The sequence below is a fragment of the Ciona robusta genome, chromosome 10, assembly GCF_009617815.1.
Source record: "Ciona robusta chromosome 10, ASM961781v2".
Taxonomy (NCBI): Eukaryota; Metazoa; Chordata; class Ascidiacea; order Phlebobranchia; family Cionidae; genus Ciona; species Ciona robusta.
Window position 1 is genome coordinate 5111550 of NC_143244.1, and position 24360 is coordinate 5135909.

At 38.2% G+C, this 24360-nt stretch overlaps 1 protein-coding gene across 10 annotated transcripts; it reads left to right on the plus strand.

The window, feature by feature from the left end:
* The first annotated feature begins 135 nt into the window (after nucleotides 1–135).
* LOC149729859 (uncharacterized) lies at nucleotides 136–24153 on the plus strand. 10 transcript variants are annotated; one of them, XM_089885900.1, is made up of 13 exons: nucleotides 136–356; nucleotides 612–684; nucleotides 11571–11906; nucleotides 12292–12477; nucleotides 14284–14412; nucleotides 14870–14923; nucleotides 15550–15642; nucleotides 18364–18421; nucleotides 19341–19388; nucleotides 20257–20413; nucleotides 20808–20904; nucleotides 21217–21465; nucleotides 23296–24153. In XM_089885900.1, exons 3-13 carry the CDS (start codon nucleotides 11679–11681, stop codon nucleotides 23341–23343), a joined length of 1347 nt encoding a protein of 448 aa, XP_089742026.1. In that variant the 5' UTR covers nucleotides 136–356; nucleotides 612–684; nucleotides 11571–11678; the 3' UTR covers nucleotides 23344–24153. The 10 variants fall into 10 exon arrangements, with proteins under 10 accessions (XP_089742026.1, XP_089742025.1, XP_089742024.1 ...); XM_089885894.1 differs by lacking the exons at nucleotides 136–356; nucleotides 612–684 and adding exons at nucleotides 10978–11411; nucleotides 21644–21687 and having other exon boundaries at nucleotides 20260–20413; XM_089885893.1 differs by lacking the exons at nucleotides 136–356; nucleotides 612–684 and adding exons at nucleotides 10979–11411; nucleotides 21644–21687.
* The last annotated feature ends 207 nt before the right edge of the window (nucleotides 24154–24360 follow it).

Sequence of the window (24360 nt, forward strand, 5' to 3'; positions counted from 1 at the left end):
ACAGAGAGTGAAGGCGACGATCACTGCAGTGCGTGTGTCGTCTCTCAGGTAGTTCGTACTTGTTTACTGTACAATTGAGCAAAAAGCTTCGCTAGGGATATAACTTGGGTGTTAAAAGTCAGTAATGGTGTTACAGTTTGTATACATATACAATGTAAGCGGGTAATATCAGCGTTAACCTGATTATTTTGCAGTGTTTTACCAGTTATAAAATTTAGTTGTTAGCGATATAGTAGTTATATAGTTGTACCTGGTCTTTATTAAGCGTGGTTCGTGTCAGTTATAAAGCAAAAGAAGCGGAATTTCAAGAGGACACGGTTATATGATCTTCAGTTGCACGTCAAGACATCAGAACGGTAGGATAATTATTTCAATGAGTGGCGCGTAAAAAACGTGTTCGGATTTTTATCAACGAAAAAATGTATGCTGCAAAAAAATACGTTCAACCTAAAGGCTGTACAGGCTATCCAATTTATAAATTTATGCAAAGAGAATTTTTATTTCAAACTTTTTTTATATAAGAAAATTGTTATTTTTCCCCAGTGGTGTAGCCTCAGGTGTGGGCATATATGCCCTCTAATCTTATAATCAACTATCTTGAAAATCTGCAGAGAACTAACTGTAGCATAGCGCTACTACTTGGCAGTGGGGAACCAGCTTTTATAAACCGACTTAGAACATGAGGTAACGTTGTCACAGATGCACCTGTATGATTCGGAGACATGTGTTAATATGTGCCTGGGTCTTTTGTCCTGTGGCCACTCATTTTTCTTCTTTGATCACTGAATGGGTTGCAATGAGTTCATTTTCATTGCTTCATTAAAGCAACTGTAGATCAAACCCAAAGCAAGCTATCCTTTCTTTTGAATGGTATCTCTGCCAACAGTAACATCTTCATGTGTTTGTATTGTACTAACTTGTTTAATTTACTTTTTGCGGTTGGCTTTGATACGTATGTGAAATGGTTTTGGCTGCATCCGTTTGTCTGTCACTGTAGATCACTCATTGTAATATTGGCTTGCGCAATGAAGCATCCACAAATGGACTTGCACGTCGAACTGGGGAGTTCTGTGTATTTTTATTATTTCAGTTCTGCATTTCACAGCCTGGCCTTTTTGAATGAGCATTAATTGACTAATTCGATGATTTGATTTGTCCCTGTGTAAGTACAGAGCAATATTCACTGCTCTGTTCTCACCATATCAAGTGAGGCACAACCATCATATGCTAGTGCTACATCACCTGGCATATTAATACCACATTAACAGATATGGTATCAATTCCTCATTTATAAGCTGTGACACCACCACCATGCATACTCTTAGGCCTGCCGGTTAGCGGGCAGCATACAGCGCTTGTAACGTTTTTTAGCAAAATTCATTTGATTCCATCAAAGCATGTTTACTGTACACACACCATTGTATGATGTTATACTTCACGAATGAGAGCATTTGTTTAATTGTTTCTTGGTTTCTGAACCTGTACAAGTTATTGGGCAGTCTTATAATATAAACTCAAGAAAACTCCCCTAAAAGTGATGTAGCCATATTAAAAGCGATATGCCTACTTATAAACTTTAAAGGGTAGGGTATATTCCCCCAAAAAATTCACTAATACGCACATAAGGCTGCCCAGTGCCCAGTCCCTTCCATACCTGCATGCCCGTGTGTGAGTGGCAATACATTATTTAAAGCTTGTCTGCCCACTTCAACAGGCAGCAGCATTTACACACTACTATTTGCATGCCCAGTTTTACAACAAAGTATGCTTCGGTATTCGATTTAGAGCATGGTGTTGTTGTGTTGCATTCGCCTTCCAAAATAGGCGAATGCAGCCTAATCATATGTACTAGATAACCCCTGGTTAGCAACATAGAAGCTGTAATTTGTTTTACAACGCTTTAGAATTTTGGTGTGCTGGTTTTTGGTGATTGATTATTTTAACTTAGTATTGGACGTTTATTTATTGTAAATACTAAAGTATGTACTATGTGTAGGACAGATTAAGCCTTTTTGTTTAACCACCACAAAAAAACCACACACAGTATTATATAACGGTTTAAACGGTATCACATAACACTGTGTTTATAACATTGGCACACCACAGTGACAAAACAACCACATTAGTCATTCATATGGCTCCACTATGCAACATTAGCTCTTTCTCTTTAATAGGTCGCTTACATTCCACCACAAACGCGGATAATTCTCAGCTGTTTTTCTACGGGTTTTTAACGGGTTTACGTATGTATAGAAAGCAAATGCTGCATTTCTTTGAAAAAGAGCCATGTTTGCACCATGTAATGTCAAACCGCAACTGGTTCTTTACGATTTTCTTTAAGTCGGTTTACGAGCATCGTAAAATGGCATTTGCGCGTCACCCCACCCGCTGTACAAAGTAGCCACGACCAATGGACGTTTGTATGGTCCATTGCGCTCACAGAATGGCAGTAAAACCTTCCATCGCTGGAGGCCAAAAGGTTTATCTCAATTTCGTATATACTATACTTTAAAAAGTGACGTGCCGTATACTTTATCCACTCAATCTAGAATTCTATTTATCTTCCAGTTTAAGTTGTGTGCGGTTTGATGTCGCCAACGCTGTAAAACTTCTGCCTAAATTGCCTATTTTATGACCAAATTCACTCTATCTATATTTGAAGGCGAATTTGTATAGCGATTTATGTCTAAAATTTACAGCGATATATGTGCGCCGAACATACCTAAATCCGGTTACCTAACTAGAAGCGGCGTCCGAATTCTTGTTCTTGCGCTTCGCCTTTAAGTCGATTACATTTGATTATACGTCACCAGATCACGCGTTTAGAGAATTGTTGGCGATTACCGCTTATATAATGGTCATATAAACAAGTAGGAATTAAAATGCACCCTACGGCACCAACCCACAACACAAGGCCACAGTATATAACTATAGTCTATATATGTGCTATTTCGGTAAAAAAATGCCACACTTCGTGGCCCACACACAGGGTAGTTGATAAGAGGATTCAGCATACGTGATAAAGCTGGCGTTTATCTAAACTTTCAGTCGACCTACATCGCGGTTGCTTAGGCACTGAGCTCAAAATAATACGCCATACTTCATACGTTAATAATCCAGCCAAGGTTATCATTCCGATACCTTGATAAGAAAAGTTATAAGTTTTCGAAATGGTAAAATACATATAGGATCGTGTTTTATCTCTTGGTGCGTCTCCATTAACCACCGGCCCCACTCAGTTCATAATATTCGGGTATTTTCATTCTATTTCTCCGTCGTTATATTTGCCCAGAGAGGCGGTTTGGTTGCCTTATCGTCCGTGCAAACAAACCGTGTTGTCATGTCTTTCTTTGCGATTCGCTTTCGGCCTTTATTAGACACTCGAGCCCACAAGTACGCATTTTAATCTCACCCACTTGATTACACCCGTATACGTTTAATTAAACGTACAAAACCTCATTATATTATGCAAAACCCGCAAACAAAATTTGCAGAATTTCGCTACCAAATTCCATTCGTAATCGCCACCTATAATTTTCGTTCCCAAGTGCTTATTTCGTAACGAACCTCTATTCAGACGTGTTGTTATTCTAACGACGCAGCGTCCAACCTTTCGCGCTGTATCTGTTGTTCTTGTCGTCGCATTTTAAAATCACATACGTTCGAAAATGGGACTGTTATTTCAAACGTGAGCGAATAAATAAGTTCGCTGTATCACTGCCTATTAGTCAGTACAGTATCAAATCCATACGTGCTTTTAGTTGTGTGTGACTTTTAATAAATCTAAACCGCTTACATTTGATTAATTATGCTCAACACTTTGCCGCTGTATGTATTTCTCACGGACTTAACGTATCTTGCCAAGCTGTTAAACTGCCACCACCGGAAAACAAGACTCATGCATCCTAATTTCGAATCACTAACAAGAAAAACTGCTTCCAAAGGCACTTAACTAAGATAAATTGCAATCATTTTTAATTGACTCAATTATTCGTATCTATCGTACCCTAGTCGTGTTACATACTCGTTTGATGACACCTATATAACTTCAATATTTAGTAGGATGGGGGAAGATGGGACACCTTTAGCACATAATATCCAAATAGCCTGATCGTGTTTTAAACAATTCACAACGGTACATGAAAGTCGTGAGAATACAGTTTTATAATTCTTTGAATGTTTTTTGTTTACTACCAAATGAGAGAAAAATATAATGAAACGGTGTCCCATATTACCCCACCCTACTATACTATATTGGACCTACTAAATTATATTGGTGTTAAGGATAGATGCAAGTATTTTTTGTAAGTTTGTAACTGGTATTTTTGGCTTCACTTTGCTTAATGAAAACTTCGCCAACTCGGTGCATTTGTTTTACCGTTGTAAAACACACAGGCCTCGGTGTAGGGCATATGTAAAATTATACAACCTTTGACGTTTCGCATACTATTGACATCTGTTTTATAATGGACCAGTAACTTAAATTAATACATACCGGCCTTTAAGGCCTATGTAAAATTATACAACCTTTGGCGTTTAAAACCTTTTGACTTACGTTATGGTTATATAAAAGCCCAGTTACTTGTATAGTGCGCAATAACATGTTAGCAATCAACGGTAGTTGTATGTAAGCGAGCGATTTGAGCTGGTTGCCTTTTCCGGTCGAGTTAATACAAACAAACCGCGTCACGCAACCGGATAAATTGTATACACGCCCGCAGCTTTTCCAATATAAATCCCATACTGTGCCGTGCAACATAATCTAATTTACGCAGATATCACGGACCGATTGCGTGAGATTAAATTGGTCTGGAAAATATCAACAGTTAAGAGAAACGTTCAATTGCTTTGCTTGTTTACGGAACAATGTCGCAACGCTGCGTATTTCCGCAGCCGGTTTTAACCGCTCTATTCCGGCCCGTTTATTTATTGTGCAAACGCAACGTAGAAATGGACGTCCGGAACTCGCCCAAACACGTATCAATAGTAAAATATGACCGAGCAAAAATACGATCTTTATAATTCAGTTCAAGCCTGTCAAAAACCGCAAATGTTACCAATCCACAAGTCACTTTGCGGCGCTTCTTCTTTCGCCAAGGCCAATTTTCAATCGTAATTGGTTACCTTACCAGTGAGGAGGAACGCGTGTTCGGCACGGCGTTTCAAACCATTTTGATGAATACGTTTAGTGTTGCAATTTGTATCTTGCTTGTGGTAAAAATGCGCATTTTAACGACAGTTTACAAAGCAGAAGGCGCAGCCGCATGTAATCCCGCTTGACAGACAGTATTTAAATTTAACAGGCAGTTTTGTTTAATTACATGTCAGCAAAACAATTCGCTAAATCAGCCGAATCAATCAGCAGGTGTTCAAACAGGTTGTTATTGACAGGCTTCGCGTTGTTACTTGTTACAAAACATATGTCAGCACCATCACGATTGCGCAACTCAAGTCTAGATTCAGGTGTTTTGAGTACCCGTTCCATACACTCAATGATTAATAAGCCAACAATCGGTAAATGAATTCCCGTCGGTGTGTTTGTTCATATCCCATTATGCGGAAAGGTCGATTAAGCCTATGTCTACACACACTACAGTAATTAATGTTAACAGCACGCGAAATGGGTCCGACATTCCCCTAATCTCTTACGAGTAGATTTACCGCGCTGCATAGTACCCGTTTTAAACCTAAATCCAATATAGAGCATTTTCAGCCGATATGCGCCGAACAAACTCTAGCTACGGACCATTGCTGATCAGCAGTGGAAATACCTTTGGTTAAAACCAGTCACCCATGTAAAGCCATTCATTCGCTGCACCCTGCGCCCTGTGTTGTAATATTTGGCAACCGTGGTAAACACACGTCCACTGTACCGTTCCCTCTCACGCTTTAGTTACTTTAAAATGGGAAAATACCGTCACCCCCAATCGAGCGTGAACAGGCAGTGCCTGTTTCCTATGGAAATGCGCCAAACTAACCACACCACACAAGTTACACTGACGCAAGCTTCCTTTAAGGTTAAATTCGACTTACGTACGTATCACATATTTTAGCGATGACGAATCACAGATTCGGCGTGTGATAAATTTACTGTTGTAATCCTAACCGAATCACACCGCAGGATTAAGTACATCATAGTTTAACTGTGTTATCCTGCGTCATTGTGCCTATTAAAACACGTCATAAAAAGCGTCGTATTGTCTAACCCGACTCGGAAATAACCTTAATATATTTAATCCAACGTCTTTAATCCACTCTCACACTTTTGGTTTATAAACTTTATAAGCATATTATGTTTGTTCCAGTAATATTAGAGTCTCTTGTATGAAACTTATCTGGCTCTGTGCGAATCATCGTTGTTTGGGATTTATTTCACCCACGAGATGTCGCTGCAGAGTGGTCCCGAGGTTTGACATTCGTCTTTATTGATTAAACATTCCTTTATACTTGTACTGTTTACATGTACGTTATGTCCAATACTGCTGGTTTATTTAATGCACATTTTAGTTTTACATAAAAACTCGCCTGTACCACCCCACTCCTAAAAAAAACGCAAAAAAATCGTACCACCCCAGTAGTGTATAAAATTCGGACTAGTAGGCAGCTATCCCCGTATATAACTAATTAAATTGCTTTGATTAGGGCATAGGGGTTAGGTCAGGTGCGCCTTACAAAAATACGTTGTCACCGAAGCGTAAAACAGCGCGATTTGATTGGTTCAAACTAGGTGTGGCTGCGTACAAGTGTATATCTTTCAAATTGGCAACTGTAATGTTATATAAACCCAGTTATAAATCTAAACCACTTTTCCAATTCCAAATCCAAATCTTAATTTAATGAATCCGAACACCCGGGTTTCGTCCGTCATGACGTCACCGCCTACTATGCATATTGCGTCATAACTCAAATCGATATCTCCAAGCAGTCACGAAACCGATTACGCTTCCGTAGCTGCGCTTAATGGAATTATGACGTCATAATTGAAGTGACGTGCACAATCGATATTCGCTGACGTCACGAAACCGCATTTGGAAACTTTTTAAAAAGGTGTGTTTCGCCAGGTCTTAGTTCTTAAGATTGCGTATTTGCTATACAAGCTTAATTGCTCTTAATTAATGTGATTCTGGCGTTTTGTCGTTGCGTTTATTATATAAGCACGCCATTTAAATTGCTCTAGGGCTTAAAGACTTTAATTCTTCTGTCGTGCTTTCGCAAAACAGTTTCCCCTTTTCTAAACTCCTACCAAAAACGTGGTCAATTTTTCGAATTCGACGAACCCCAAACCCGCAATTATTTCTAAAGTTTTAATTTTCCCCTTGCCCGTCACTGATGGCTCTCGTTTCGCCCTTATTATCCATTCCACAACCTCGCCACCAAATTCCCCCAGCTATAACCAAGGTTTCCACTCCCGCCTTTAGTATTCATTCCCCAAGGGAATTGGCCGCTTCCCGATCAATTTCCCGTCGGCCGTCTTTTGTTTTGCCAAGTCAACGCAATCGGAGGCAGTTTCGCCTTTTTTATTGAGCAAGAAAAGTAAAAAAACACAGGGCATATGAAATGGCCATTATTCATGTTCAGTGGGCCGTACGCTTATGGTTTTCAGAGAGTTTTTGGTTTTTTATTATACATTGCAATTTAGTATGCTCCAATATAATTGATTTCTTCACAATTGCGTGTAGGCCCAAGGGACTATGTGTCATTACGAAAATTTGCGCCACTGTATGTTATGTATTGGCTTTTGCATTTAAATTTTTGGTCTTATTTAACTGCATCTATGCGAATTTAGTGCACCATGCTCTAAATTGCTATCAACGTTTGATTTTTCCGCACAAAACATATAAACAATCGTTATTAGCGACCTGTTTCATTAGAAATGTTTGCTAAACGTGTTGTTTTTTGTCAAATTCTCAACTCGCTAAAATAAGAATATTCAAAAAAAAGAAGAAAATGATAAAATTTAAACCGCTGAATTAAGTCCTACAAATTCATGATGAAAAAGGATAAAATAAACAAAATAAAACCGATAAATTAATCCATTTAACCCAAACGATTTTAGGGCGTGTCCAAACAAACAGCTTAAAATAAACATGCGAAAATGCAGCAAATTTACTTAAGAATGTACCAAACAACTTTAAAACACGGCGCAGATTTTGCAAGGCGTTGTTTTAACGGTAAAATGCTAAACTGGGTACCGGTATATATACATAGTTTTTCATAAGGAATGCCCGAACCCCTGCCGTGTATGCATTTCGTCTCCTGCAGTGACACGTGCCCCTTATTCCCTTAGAGTCTAATCCCTTCACAGTTCGTCTAATGGACCAAGTTCATCCCAACAGCTTACCTTCATCCCAACAGCTTACCTGCCAACCCTACCATATAACCATACCGCACGCGGCATTAATATATGCATACAAAATTTCTTAAGGATACTTTGTATTCAGTCAAGCCACTACAACTATATACATGTACGTACGTGACCAATAAGTACGCCCTTTTAGCACACGCCGGTCGTTATCAAGGTACTGTACCGCTTTAAAACCGAGTCTGCGTAACGTTATGATTATGAATACATTTTACGACCCCTCCCCACGCGCGGCTAGGCAGTAGATGACGTAACCAGACTCCGTGTCTCGTGCCTATGCGTATTCCTGATGTCACAGTCACCGATTGAGCTATCATTCGACATCGATCCGGTACAAAAACCTAAAGCCTGCGAGGTTAAACGCCCCCATAATGCAGGGCCCTAGCCGCTGTGCTTTCCGGCCGCCGTTGCTCGTTTTTCCATTAGCTCACCGGCACGAGGTGCTCTTATTAATAAATTATAAGCCCTGGCAGCTTGTGTTGCACAGCGCGTAGCATATTTTGCTTAGCCTCGCTTCTCAGCTGTTGCCCGCTTATCTGCCGACGCCGTCGTCTCACTAAAGCCGCTGCTTAGCCAACGGTGCAAGAACCTTAGGATCAAAGTGGTTTAGCGCTCGCACGAACAATAGGCGGGGCCCTAACCTTAGGGTCGCGAACGGTTCTAATCAATGTAAAAGCAGTTTTAGCCATAAATTTGTTGTCTTGGTTGAGTCAGTTAAGTCCCCCATCTGTCGTAGTTCATTTACGCCGTACGATGTAGAATAATCGATTTTTGATGAGATGTCAAAAAGTAAGAAATTTGAGTTCAGTGCGCCCTTTGCATAAAACAACATCTGCTGCACTCAGCAGCTATGTCGTGTTTTTTTTCTATTTTATAAAGGAATAAATTTACTACGTATTGACCCACGTCGCTTCCAATTCCATGCCCAATACCTCGTCTTGAGATATCAGTCGAAATTTGATTCCGATCGACTTTTTGAACCAAGCGAATATATTTCTAGAAATTTTCGTATCTTTATGCACTATAAAGCTATAGATTTTTGCGTGTTATTTGTCAGTTATAGTTGTTATAAAAATAGACAACCTGTATTTGTATGTATCGGTCGCACGTACGTCAAACCATCGATTATTTATAATTATTCTTTCGCTGTATACTGCTTGTTCTTAATTAGGTCAGCGTCATAAATCGTGCCCGGCAACGTAGCGTGGTTTTGCTTACGGAACCCAACGGTTTAAACGTATACAAAGTAAAACTCCCGTTTTATAAAATATATTTACACCGCTGATAACTAAACCTTTGATTCCCGTTGCCTCCCACTGAGTTGCGTAATCCTGTTTACTCTTACAAGTCGTGGAGTGAGTTCCATCCCCAAAACTCGCCGTCTTTAATTCCCATCGGGTTGCGAAAGATGACAGTTTTGTGTGAAATTTCATCTGCGCCTGCGCCTCCCGGGATCGAGGTCTGAATTCATGAAAGGCAATCGCCAGTTGTTTCAACACACAGCTGTTGGTATGAAGCTTCTACGTCACCAGCTTCTAGTACCATACAAGCGTATCTATTTTCTAAGTCGACCGCCGTTATTACATATTGTTTTAAATATGCATGTTCTGACACTATGTCCCCTTATCGTTTTTGCTTATTATTGTTGCAGTAGCAGAAGCAACGTCTAATAAAGGCGCTTTGTTTTTCTTTGTTGTTGAACCTCTAAAACAATACCCTACTCCCATAACATAACGTACACGGGCGATTCTTTGTTGTTTACTGGTAGTTGCTATGCAGAAGCAAGTACTGCGTCATATTGACTTAATTTTTAGTCATATTTTGCGCTGACAACAATTATTGCAAAGCATTCGGTGGCTCGACTGCTTCGTCATATACCAAAACATTGCTACGTTGTTATGCGTTTTGAATTTACCAGGATTGTAGGGTTGTGCAGTCAGTTTTCGGTTGAATTTGGCCGGAAGCCGCATTCGAAGTTAGTGCATCTAACTCTACGAGGTCGTGATTGATTCTTTTGTTTTGCCAACGTAGGTTGTGTTCGTTGGGCGGAAAGTAACATGTAGCCGGGTAAACTAAGTTACTGAGACAGTTAATTTGCCGTCTGTTCCCGCTGGGACATTAAGCAGGTCCCGTAGATTGAGGAACAAACGTTAGATATAAACACTTTCGCCTGCCAGCCGCATTGAGATACCCGCTGACGATGTCTGGTGCTAATTGCATTTGAGCCTCCCTGGACGTAGTCAGCTGTCTCCCCGAGCTTTTTTCGTTCCCCTGACAGTTCGTCCGGCCGCAACGTAAAGGAACGAACAAAAGAACTCAGGTTTTCTCTCTTTGACGAGCCGCTGTTGCTCCGTGCGCCTTTTTCCTTTCGCACCCTGCTTTGGAACGATCGTTACGTCGCTGAATTTGCTCTACTGAACGTGCGACGAACGTAGCTGTCGCAAGTCGCACTTCTGTCACTATAATAGCTACAGTCGCGTTACAGAATTCAGATCAATTCGTCTAGTTACCGTAATGCAAGACAGTAGCTCCAGGGGCAAGAAGCAATATTTTACATACCTTCTAACAGAGTCAGATCGTCAGAGAGCTTACAATAGATCTTATTCTCCTGAAGTTGTTTTAGGACGTCTATATAACTCTTTGTTTGCGTGCAGCATTGTTATTAGGATTTATTATTATTTTCCTGCTACCCGGATACTCTTATAGAGGATATATTGCTTCAAGGAAGGATATATATTCCTTACACGATATTTCTCTGCTTACCAACTGTGCTATTCAGTGATAGACTCTCTTTGCCCAGGGGCAAAACTTAGACCAATTGGCCCATTGACCTTGCGTTTGATCGGGCTTACATTTCCCTGCTGTCATTGTGATGATTTCCGGTCAGTCTACTTGTGAGTGGCAGACCGTACAACCTCAAGTAAACGGCCACATCGACCAGGCCCACCAGCAACAACAGCTAGCAGCACAAGGAATGGTACCACCTGGAATCCCAATCATGTTGCCTCACCCAATGCTAACAGCCCAATCAGCGTCTGTCCCCAACTGGGTATGCTTCGTCAACAAACCTATTCTTTATCTTTCCTTATACCTCTTGCACCACTGTCTCCAAAATCACACACAGAACACTACACACCACACAAGCTTAATTTTACTACAATATTTTTAGATTTCTATCGCTCTTTTTTAACCTTGCAATTCTTCACAGGATCCCAACTCAACCCAAGCAGCAAGTGCGAGCGGCACTGCCCCGCCTTCGACCGTCACCACCTTTGTCAATAACCAGTCCATCCCCAGCACTATCACTTCAACCTACATGAATTCAAGTCAGTCCGACACCGCCACCTACATGCAGAACTCAGTCAAAACTGAGGTGGGTGTCACCCCGAGCCCCAGCGTGGCCCCGTTTGTGAACCAGTCAATGAAAGAGATGCCGCAGTTGCCCCAACACCCTGGCATGTTTCCACAAGCATATTTGCTGCCAAACGGTCACACTGCCACAGCTGAATTCGTTCAAGCTCAAGCTGCTGTTGCTGCTGCGCAGGTAAGAATTTAGTTGCTTATTTTGCACTACAATATCTATAACTGCTCCAATAGGTCTAGCTAAATTTCTCTTATGCTGTAGCCAAGGGCTTCCCAAACTGGGGGTCACTTAACAAACTTTAGTGGTTGCTGAAAGTATACCAATTTTACACAAATTACCTCATATATTATACCTACTATTAACTGTAAGTGTCCTCAAAAGTCTTTGGCTATTAAACTGGTTTGCTTATAAAGTTCAAGAAGCCCTTTTGTAGTATGCCATACTCCATTGAATTAGGAGCTTTGGCATATAATCTTATGCAATAAGTGTGTATTTAATTGCATTACCAATAAGTGTGTATTTAAATACATTACCAGTCATAATAAAAAGCCATAACCCCCTACAGGGTCAAGCTGTTGCAGTAGGCGATGGTTCTGTCCCTTCCACGTCTTCAGTTGGTTATTCAGTGACCGGACAACCCATAATCATGATGGACCCCAACCAGGTCCCCAATGGTGGGGTACCGGTCACCCATGTACAAACTCTTGCCCTACCTGCCCCTAATACCTCAACTGGCTCAGGAAGTTCTGTGGTAAGTTCTAATGCATTGTATGATCAATTTAAGTTACGGTAGGGTTGGGGAAAATGGGACATTATTGGTACATAAAGTAGGGTGGGAAAGATGGGACACCATTAGCACGTGATATCCAAATATCCTGGTCCTGTTTTAAACAATTAATAACGGTCTATGGGAGCCATACAGATACGATTTTAGAATTCTTTAAATATTTTTTGTTTACTTCCAAATGGTACGAGAAAATAGAGTGAAAAGGTGCCCCATCTTTTCAAACCCTACTATAACTAGAAATTTATAAGGCATTGTAATTTGAAATTTGTACGATATTTAAAATTGAAAGTGATATGTCAAGTGTTTGTATAGTGAAATCTTTGTATTTTGACTTTCATACAGCAGCTGCCAAATTAATAACAATTTTACTTCGATATTTAAACTCAGTCTATACAGTGCTATGAGTTGTGTATTAGAGTTACATCTATGCTCTTAAACAATGTAACATCAAACGCATTTGCTCTACCCAGCAAAACCCATTAGTAGGCATGAGAACATTTTCCTAAATTCCCCAAGGACTAAATGATGTCATCCTATATTTTGGGCCGGGCCCTTCGCGAAACTATTAACTTCTATGCGGGCTCTAACAGCGCAAAACGAGTGGAAGTGTTCTGTACCAGATCAATGCTGGTTTGAATAATTTATACCTTTGTAAAGCACCCACCCCTCTACCACGTAAGGTGTTTGAGCTAAATCGATTCAAGAAGCCATCCCACCAACATGCACTTAGCCCAAATTGAATATTTTCAACTCTTATAGCGAGTCTAGTTTTAAATAAAATTAAGCAGTTTTAACAAAAAGACTTGACTTAAAATCGATTTTTTTTCAATTTTATATAGAGTAAAATCACAAAAATTCAACCTTACTTAGCCCAAATTGAATATTTTTAACCCTTATAGTGATTTTAGTTTTAAATTAAATTAAGCAGTAACAAAAAGACAAATTAAAACCTAAATTATTTGCATTTTTATTAAGTTTTATAGTCAAATCTCAAATGTAAAAATTTAACCTTATATTAAAGTATAATGTTTCATGAAGCAGACTGCCCTGTTGATCTGTAGGATATAATATAAAAGCAACTGTTTACTGTCGCCCTATTGTCCGTCTGTTATTATTAAGTCTTGTGCATTCTTCCTAGCCAATAATCACCGTAAATTATTCAGTGACTAGATCAAAAGGGTTAATGGCAAAGTACTACAGCAGAATAATAGAATGGACTTTTTGTCCAACCTGCTAAGTGTATTGTGACTTGTTTTGTGTAAATTTTCCTGGCATATACTTGGCCATTAGCCATGAATGTGAATAGAACATGCAATTTTAATTGTATAGCCTAATCATAAACTGCTTTTTTTATCATGGCCAGTCCTTTAAGTATACCCTGAAAAACCCTGAAAATTTACTTGAATTTGACTTACAAGTTAACATTACCATGTAACAAAAATAGTTTGAGTTGTTTATATACTTTTTGTGTTTATAAGAACATGAAGCCCTAATGAATTTTATAATTATATAACTAAAATTTTGTCTTTTTAATTTTGACCTTTGTTTAACTTTGTCAGGTGAACCAAATTCATTCCACAATTAGTAACAACTCTAATTAGGGCCAATGGCACAGCTAGAAAAAATAAGGGAAAGGGGTTTAAATTTTATTAATCATTTAGTTTCAGGGGGGTGGGAAGCTCAAAACACCTAGCTGAAGTACTAATTGGGAAGACTTTTCTACCATTTTTTATTAAATTTTTTTTTTTAATCTTTGATTTTTATCTTTAGACTGACGAGGCGTCCTCATCTACAAAGAGCGATGCTGTCGACCCAAATAAAGTAACCAATCAGAAGCGTCTTCACGTCTCAAATATTCCGTTCCGATTCCGAGATCCTGACCTGCGACAAATGTTTGGGGTGAGTTTTACTTTTTAAAACAGAAAGGCAAAAAATAATTTTGTGTTTTCATTTCATAGGTAGTTAATTAGGTTTGTACTAAATATAAGTTTTTTTTCTGTTGGTATAATTAGAAAACTCTGTCATAAATCCAAGGTCCCATGGTTTGATTGTAGTATGACCTTGCCCATATAGAATAGAATAGCTTTTGTATTTAACTATTTAATAACCAAGCAACTGGCTTGTATGCTGTATGATGACTACAGTGAAACATCTTTTCAATTATAATAAGCCTTTAATTTCAGCTAAGTGGCAACCCAAGTGACCTGCTGCATTAAAGGGTCCATTAATTAATGCAACTGATATTTATTTAAAGAGTCAATTAGACTACCATGTTATATCACTCATTCCCTATTATAAATCATAGCATCTGTTTTTTATTTTAGGATTTTTTTTAATTTTGTTTTTGTTTTTGCAGAAACATGGTAAAATTGCAGACGTAGAAATTATTTTTAATGAACGTGGCTCCAAGGTGGGTTGTTTTTTAATATGATCTTTTGATCTTTGCCTATATGTTATGTAAGTGTTTTTACTAAACATTATCTTAACTGGATTTTATAACTAATTTTGTATTAGTTTTAAAACACACTAAAAGTGATTATAGAAAAAAATACAACTAAAACACAATTTTTAGAATTTCTTTTCAATACAAAATATTAGCCATTCTGCTATCCATTCAACTACAAGTAGTCTTAAAGTTTGGACATACATTATAATTTTTTTGTTTTAAATTAGCTTTATATAACATAAATGCCTAATGGCAACCATTTAAAACAAAAAAGGACAACTCGTCTTTAATTTAAATACACAATATAAAGTTATAAACAAGTTGTTTTATTTATAAGACTCTATATTTAAGTTTTTGGGCAAATTCATAATTTATACTTTTTTTTTAAATCCTTTATATATATAATGTAAGTTGCAACATTTTAAAGCAACCGCCTTTTTTCATTTAAATGCACAACATAAACTAACTCATTTATTTATAAGACTCTATAGTTGAAAGTGCGTTCTGGGACACAAATTTAAAACTTCCCAATATGGCCATCACGCCATATAAATCAACAGATTAAAAATTAAAATTCCTAAATTCTCCAGGGTTTTGGTTTCATTACGTTTGAAACAAAGGAGGATGGAGACAGAGCAAAGAAGGCTCTGCATGGTACCATTGTTGAGGGAAGAAAAATTGAGGTATGTGTAGTTAGATAGGTATTTTTGAACTGTTTCGGCAAAATACTTTGCTTCTTCTTTGTAAATTGGTTGTAGGAATTATGTTTTTATAGTTTTCAGGTTTTATTTTGTATTTTAGCGCACTAGGAGCTGTTGCGTTCTATAATAAATTTCTTTCAGTGGGATTTTAAGGGTATATTCACCAGTTTTTGAGGTTTCTGACGTGTTTTCTAGAATTTTCTATCATTTTGCATTTACAACACGTTGTGCCAGACTTACATGGCTTATTGGAAACAAAGGTGAGTTGGTTGCCTGCACATTCGGGCATGGCAATAATGAAAGCAGACCAAACATTAAGTTGCGACCACAGCATGAGAGATGCAGTAGCCCATTCGTAAAGTGCCGACATTCTACTGGCAATCTAGGAACAGCAAACTGCGCTCTTTAAAAAGTACATTTTGAATTCGAAAAAAAACACTTCTTAAATCATAAAAAAAAATGGACTTTTGAAAATTTTTTGTAGAAAAAGATAAAAATGCAATATTTTTTGGTATAAAGCAGTAAAAGATTTCCATTTTCCATAAACGGGCCTTTAAATTTATATAAATTGGGTTTGCTGTTGTTGCGAGTGCCAGTGGAATTAGCGTTGTATCAGTTTGACATCTAGCTGTGGGCGGAGCTTCTCTTGCGTTTGTCCTGTCAATCATAATCGTCATATGACCTTCGGCTGCACCAACGTTTGACAATCTTGCCTGCAAGTATACGAGTGATCTATCTATGCCTGGGTTGCATCGCAAATTCCATAATTCTATCTAAACACAAAAACACAACTTGTGTTTTCGTGCTTAAAGTCTCATTCACATCTATATTCTTTTCTCTGTGTCTTACTCTCTTTAATTTAAAAATATTACAGAATTTCGATAAGTTTAGTAAACCCAATATTGTGACACCTTTAGTTTGTTTCTTAAATATCTTTTTAACAAATAAGATACTGCCATACAGTTTTAAAGCTATAGTATGACTGTTTTAGTGAGAATAACTAGTTTCAAAGCAATTATATAACTGTTTTAAATTAATAAGAATACCTGCAAAAATAGTAAAAATTCTTGTTTTTCTACTGGTATCAATACCCTGGTCTGTTTTTGTTTTATTTTAACAAAGTTGGAGATAAAGCTCTCACTTTTCCTCCTTGTTTATTTCTTCTATTGCTCCTCCCACCTCTTCCCTTCTCTCTCTCCCACAGCAAGAGCATGGGTTTTATTAATGTTATCAGTTCACTTGTCGTATCTGAGTAGTCAATTTAGTGGTGAACAGACCAGACTTCTGGAGGGGGCATGTTGTTTATTATGATGATGATTTGAAAGCAATGGTAGAGCATGCTGTTTAACAGAAATACTTCACAATAATGTGTATCATACTTAACACATTAAAACGCACAGAAAAATGCTTCGAAATTTAAAAAATCGAACTAATTATAAAACTACACACTTTTACTGCAATTCAGGCAATAAAACAATTTTTTTTTCGAAAAAAATTTAAAATGACATTTTTACAAAAATTTTAGAACCCACAAGGTTCTATTTTTTTGTGATATTTGTGTCAGCAACATGCTTTACCATTGCTAAAGGGTGGTGGAACCATCAGAGGCGTGTGGTGCAAATTTTTGACCACTCTATCCAGTATCATACTGTATGTGGTTGTTTAATTAATGAAACTGCTTTTCATTTGCCATTAATTTGCACCAAGTAATGATAGAGGTTGTCTCCTAATGAAAGCATCAAATTGGTTCAAATCTCATCGTGCTGTCTTGTAATTTGATACCCAGCGATAGAAACTGACATCTTTAAAATTCATGGGTCTATCCGAATGCGTAAATCCGAAAAAAACATCATTTTTTACTAAAATAAAACCAAATTCCATCACAGTTTACATTATTTTTCACCCAAAATGATATAATCTGTGTTTTTTTTAAATACTATAAATTTTTTTTTTACAAAAAAACGTTTTTTTGTCTGTTTTTTTAAATTTTTTAATAAAACTATTTTACCAAATATCACTTCTAGTATAATAGTTACATATTAAAACAGTCTAAAGCCTAAACTAAATCCTGTTAAACGTAAAATTTTATTACAATCTCTTACTAGCCCTCGCTTTGAACTGAAATTGAATTTGGTTTTTATTTAATTTGAATTGAATTCCGTACTACACTTACGCATTCGCGGTGGGCCCTGCAATTTAAAACAAAACCTACCAGCTTATGAATTAAAACCTCTGCATGGGTATTTTCTAGAAGCTGTTGAGTATTATACATCAGTTGATTTAACACTAAATATGCATGTTTGACTAGCCTAGTACAACAGAATGTCGTTAGCTAAAACTGACACAAACATATATACTGAAAAGGCTATTGAAAATTATGATTGTTATTGTTTTAAACTAAAAAAAACGAAATCTGCCTGTTTTAAATATGTCATAAAACTAATTTATCCATTTTTTCATTTTAGTTTAATTTTTTCATCAGAATGTCCATAGTTTTAAGTTAGGGCAGTGAAAAAAAAAACTTACTTACAAGCTAAAACAATATGCACACCCATTTACCCACAAATTTAATTTTTCCCAACCTATATTATAACATCCCATTAGCCCTAACCAACAATAAAAAATGGACTTCACCAATATACCCAAATAATACCTCTTATTACTTACATACAAGTACCTTTATATTTTCCTTCCCTTCTAAAGGTAAATGACGCTACTGCGAGAGTCCAAACCAAGAAGCCAGCAACCCCACTTATAAATGGTAGGTTTATAGCATGCTGCATGATATGCCTTCTCAAATTATGCTGTTGAAATGATACTCCATTTCCAAGCTACAAAATTTACCACACATTTGATTACAGTAATGTGAAAATATTTCAGAAAAATTGTTTAGGCTGGATTCTCCAGTCAGCAAACATTAACAAGTTCTACAGCATGAAATATACAGCGTGCCTGGTACATTGCTTCTCTTACCTATACTGCATTGTATTGTAGTCCATTTAAATTCCATGCAGGTGTCTCTATATACACTATAATGCAATGTAATATAGTCAATTCAAATTCCATACAGATGTTTTCCATGAAAAAAATGGGGTAGTTTTTCAACTCTAGCTTAAATCTCAGGTCTTACAGTGTTCCTGAAGCCTGCTGTAGGGCCTTACCAATATGGAAAAAAATAGGAAATTTTTTTTTACTTTTTTTTTCTAGGAAATTTTTGCAAGCGCGCTGTTGTTTCATGCTGTAATCAGTCTGCATACACTTTCCTTATGCATTTAATCTCAGTAACTCAAAATTTTAAGAGTTCATAATATCGCGTATCCCACATGCATGCAATCAGTTTTACAGCACTTTTCCTGAATTTTTGCCACTAAAATCTAGTTTTTAAGTTCCAAAAGGGTTTCTAATGCCAGTATTTAGTTTCAATTAGCTGTATACCAACGTAGTGGTACTTACAGCCAATCTAGTTCACCCAAAAAATATAATTTTTGCATACAACATAATAACACCCCTTTTAAAAAATTCACACTTTTTCTTTTTCTGAATGTCTTAAAAAAATGGTGAAAAAATCTAAAAATGTGTTAATTTTTTCACCCCTTTGTATGCCACGGTGCCTGTGTGATGTTGTTTTCTGTTTTTCTCGACTTGCAATCATTATGGTGCGTTGTTGTTTGTTGTTGTAGGTCTAAAGTTGCCGCAAATGGTTGCCGCAAACCTGTATGACCCCATGGGTACGTAATTTTCATGCATGGTGTCTTACTGTGCATGCGTCTCATATAGCAGATATATAACACCCCGCACACCTGTGTTATAAACCTAGAAATGCCACTCTAACTTTAGCTAATTTTTTGTAAAAAAATTGTTTTTTTAATTTGTGCTAATTTTCGGCATAAAAATTTATTTTTCTTGTTAAACTAAAAAAAATGTTCCCTTAAAAAATTTTTTAAAAAAAGGAAATTGGACATCTCTGGTTTATAACATTGGTGTAAATTCAACTATATATAATCATTACTGCATGCTGAGTTTCTAACACACAGAACAAATAGGGTGATTTCTATTATTTTCCTTTGTGATTTGTAAAGCCCAGCAGCATGATATTAAACCGAACGTTTATATCAAATTTTACCCGAACATCGGAACATATACTGGAAAATGCACCTAAATGTTTTTAACTTGAAAACAACCCAAATATATTTACAATCACATGATTCTGTCCCACTAAATAAAGTTATATAAATTGGCTTCTCCAGACTTAAAGGTTTTGGTCTTACTATATGGCAGATAAATTTCTGTTAAATTAACTTTTTTAACAAGAGGAGCCAGTTTATGTATAGTAGGGTGGGGGAGGATGGGATTCCTTTTCATTCTATTTTCTCGTCCCATTTGGTAGTAAACAAAGAACATTCAAAGAATTATAAAACCGTATCCTCACGACTCTCATAGACCGTTGTTAATTGTTTAAAACACAATTTGAATATTTTTATATTATGTGCTAAAGTTTTCCCGTCTTTCCCCACCCTACTATATAGTTTTTTATAATCTTTCCCCAATCTTTATATATAACAAATTATATAACATTACTAACTTTCCCAACTTTAGCAGCAGCAGTGCAAGTCAACCCACTAACAGCAGCAGCATACAGACAAACAGCACTTGCAAGAGGCAGAGGAAGAAGTCTCCTAGTTCGACAACCAGCGCTTGCAGCAGCTCCACAAATGGCTACAGCTGCAATACAAACCAATGGAGGTCTCATACCGTGAGTATTGTATATGTCCATAGCTTGCAATAACATACTGGTTTAAAAGTCATGCATTATTTAAGCTTCCGTGGCACGGGATAGGAAGAATAGCGATTGTGTTTTGTTACAGGAACTTTACAGAGGGTGTTAGGGTCTTGACGGCTTGACTTATATTTGCGTCTCATTTTAAGTGCTTCATAATACTTCGGTTGCATCTCAGTAGGAAAATAATCACCCACGAATTTTTATATATAGTAACTTGTAAGCGGGTCTGAAGTGTATAAAACAGAACACCTGCGATATAACGACTGTCGCTGCCCAACCACACAAAGACAATTAAGTTACATTCATTCATACCAATGCTCATACACTTAAACAATGTAATTTAAAAAAATTTTTTTTTTTCTTACAGGGTAATGTACGACACAAGCAGCTTGTACCAACCGGCTCCGACCGGTTACGACCTGTCTGCTCTCACTGCTGCAGTTCAAGGCGGTTCTGTGTTTTATGTAAGTTCAAGATTTGTCACCAAAATGGACATTCAGAAACTTCATTTACTAAACAACTTTTAGCGGCTTATTCAGTATAAAAATATAAATCCTCTAATGAAGTCTTGCTGAATGGCAGATAAAAGGCAGAAGTACTATGTTTTTTTTAACTAGATGAGATCTGAAAAGAATATTTACAATATTTCTGGTAGCAGAAGTAACGGAGTATTTATTTATGAGCCTAAAAAACGATTTACTGTTTCCTAAAAAAACTACAAAAATTAAACATAAAGTTACAAAAAACACTGGCCTAATTTTTTCCCCATTCTACAGCAACCAACTGCGCAAGGTATCCCAGCCGGTGCCACAGCATATACCATCCCGCAGTACGCCACTACACGTTACATACAAGCCGCTCCTGCCTCCCAAGGTGCCACAGCCGCGCAACTGCAGGCTGGCTTGGCGTACACTGCAGCCGGTGCCGTGCCAACTGCAGCCGCGCCACAACAATTGACCTACGCTACCCCGACCGCCATTTTGGACCCCTACCAACAGGCTGCCCTTACACCTGGGGCTTATGGGGTAAGTCTAGCATGGCAACCATGTTTCATACGTCGAGCATGGTAAATTTAAACCTTTCTACTACAGGGCATAAATCTCGCGCCTTTTGCGCCGCGATGGTTCTTTAGTTGTATTAGTTATATATTCCGTTTCTCACGCTCTCATGTGTCTTATAAATGAATATTACTTTTCAATTTAGTCTCCCATCCCCCTTTCGCCAATGGTCTAGTCTCCTGATTCATGGTAAGTTCACAAAGACGCATGCTGGCATGCACAGAACAATGCAAGTGGCGCGCCTAGTTTGTCCGAATCGTTGTGTGTCAAGAATGCGGTTGAAAAATCAGAACCTTGAATGTCGTTTCTGTAGAAAGCAACTAATTCAAGCCCTGCCTTAAAACACAAACCAATCAAAAGCGCTTAACGATTACCCCATAGCAATCATGCCTATCATACACACTGCTACCATTGTGGGCGAATATGTCCTTGTACAATATACTTAACAGCAAATACTCCAACCCAGTGGTCACTAATGGGTTGTCCAAATCCCCAGCCATACATTAACACAAAAAAAAATTAAAAAAAAACCAACTCGGAAAATCATCACCCACAAAGTAAGTGAACACAAGGTGTATGAAACAGAACACCCATGTTATAACGACTGTCATTGCCCCAAATAGGTTACATTCACAAATTCAAATATTCTCAGCAATTGAACCCTTATGACGTTGCTTTACCTACAGAATCAAACGTTGTCATCACTAAACTTGAAATCGTGCACGCCTAAACGTATGGCTTCATTTCATGAACAGTGTAGGCGCAGGTCGCTGCGAAATTGAGTGTCCATGATTTTGCCGCCTTTTTATTATTGTATAATCACTGCATTAAGCTTTATTCCATTTTCGGTAGTTAAATGCATGATTGAACTGTCATATGGGGTACTTTATATATGTGTTTCGGTTCAATGGGTCCTAACAACGCTTATTGTCGTTCCTAGCCGTCACTAACTCTTTGTCATTACGTCATAGCTATGACGTCACGGCGGTGCGCTCGTCGGTTCGATTCTGTTGAAAAATTAGCTCGGCTCTCTTGTGTCCTATGTTTCACTGTCATGTCTGGAGGCCGTCCGCTTCGGCGGCGGTTGCACTGTGACGTCATATTGCGGATACACTGTGACGTCATAATGCGGTTGCACAGATGCCATATTGTGGTTGCACTGTGACGTCATATTACGGCTGTGCTGTGACGTCATGTTGCGGCTGTCCTGTTACGTCATTTTGCGGTTGCACTGTGACGTCATATTGCGGCTGTACTGTGACGTCATACCGCCGTTGCACTGTGACGTCATACCGCCGTTGCACTGTGACGTCGTACCGCCGTTGCACTGTGACGTCATGATGTCGTTTCTTTGCCGAACAGCAGGCACCCTGGTGACACAGCATTGGACTTTGCATTTAAACGTTTTAGTTTGCTTCTCTGCTCTGTTGCATATTTGTTCCCACGTTATGTCGCCGCTTTGTCCACTTGCATGTCAGCATGTGTCCCTCCCGATTTCAGACGGGGGACGCCAGGATACGACATGTTTGTATGTATGGTTGGCAACAGACTCAGGGTACATTTTATAAGAAAACTGTGCCCTGGCTTGAATGGTTATATGAAGTTGGGTTAGGTCGTATTCACCGAATGAACAAACAGTTGTACAGGCTGTTTCAATATACATGGCTTGCGCAATAATCCATCAAACACGCGTGGAATTATGCATGCCAATGTGATTATGCAGTACAGCCAAAAAAAGCAGACAATAACTCCCCTTTAAACGCCGTACACTTTATAACTTGACACTGTACATTCCAGGCGACCTTAGCCCACCCTGCAAGAAGTTATCGGTTCACACCCTACTGAGAGAAAATCCGGATTCAACCGGCTCAAAGCGGTTCAGATTGCGAAATCCTTGAACCCTCTGCTTTTCGGAGGTGTTCCATATGAACTGGCCCTGACACGTCATCGCGAGTTCTCTAAAACGGGATTTCCCCGCTCAATGCAGTACGATCACCTCTATTCTGTGTTGACGTCAGTGCTTTTACCATTCTCCCGTTTATTGTCGCTTTGTATTTATATAAGCGAGTGCAGTACGTAGTCCAACCCTTTTCTCTCTCTCTCTTTTTTCTCACGATGAAATTGTTATTTTTTATTACTGCTGCGCGCGCTCGCGGCGGCGGACCGTTTTTATTACTGAAAGGCAGCGCCCCCTTTTTTCTGCAATATATTTTGCCACGATATACCCGACCCCACAACCCCCAAGCCGCTGGCCCTTTTTTCCGAAAAAATTAAACTGCCTTAAATCCACTGCTGCTACCGCCGCAATACCGACTCGCTTTTTTACCGCCGCGAGATGTCCCACCTTGGTGTACATAAACCTCCAGCTGCAACTCAGCATTTTTCCGTCCCCTACTCCCCCCTTGCAGTAAAAATTATCATGTTCGAACAAGAACGGTCATACACGTCCTTGCACATTTCTATTGCAAAACCGAACTCGAAAACCCGGGATTTTTTGCCGTCGAAAGTAAAATGCACTCATTTAGTGGTAATTCTGTATCCCTTCCCCCCCTCCTGGTTTTCGGGTTTGAGTTTTTGCTTGTTTTTGATGACTACAAACCGTGTTGATCACCGTTTCCGCCCTTTGATTTATTAATACACGAACCCGACATTACATTTGTGTTGTCTTAATATCTATGAGCACTTTAATTTTAAAAAGCCGAAAGATTAAAAAAATGCATATTTTATAAAAACATGGCAAAATTACCTTGAATTTGGAAAATGTTCAAATTAAAAAGAAAATATTTATATGAGCACCTTGATAACAAAAAGCAAAAAGATTAAAAAAATTAACTTGAATTTGATAAATAATGTTGAAATTAA

Bases quoted from the DNA above. Each gene is read 5' to 3' on its own strand.
- LOC149729859 (XM_089885891.1), top strand. From the start codon at position 11,235: ATGATTTCCGGTCAGTCTACTTGTGAGTGGCAGACCGTACAACCTCAA. The intron at 18,422-19,340 runs GTAGGTTTATAG...TTGTTGTTGTAG, and splicing joins AGCAACCCCACTTATAAATG to GTCTAAAGTTGCCGCAAATG. The intron at 21,466-23,295 runs GTAAGTCTAGCA...TGTACATTCCAG, and splicing joins TTACACCTGGGGCTTATGGG to GCGACCTTAGCCCACCCTGC.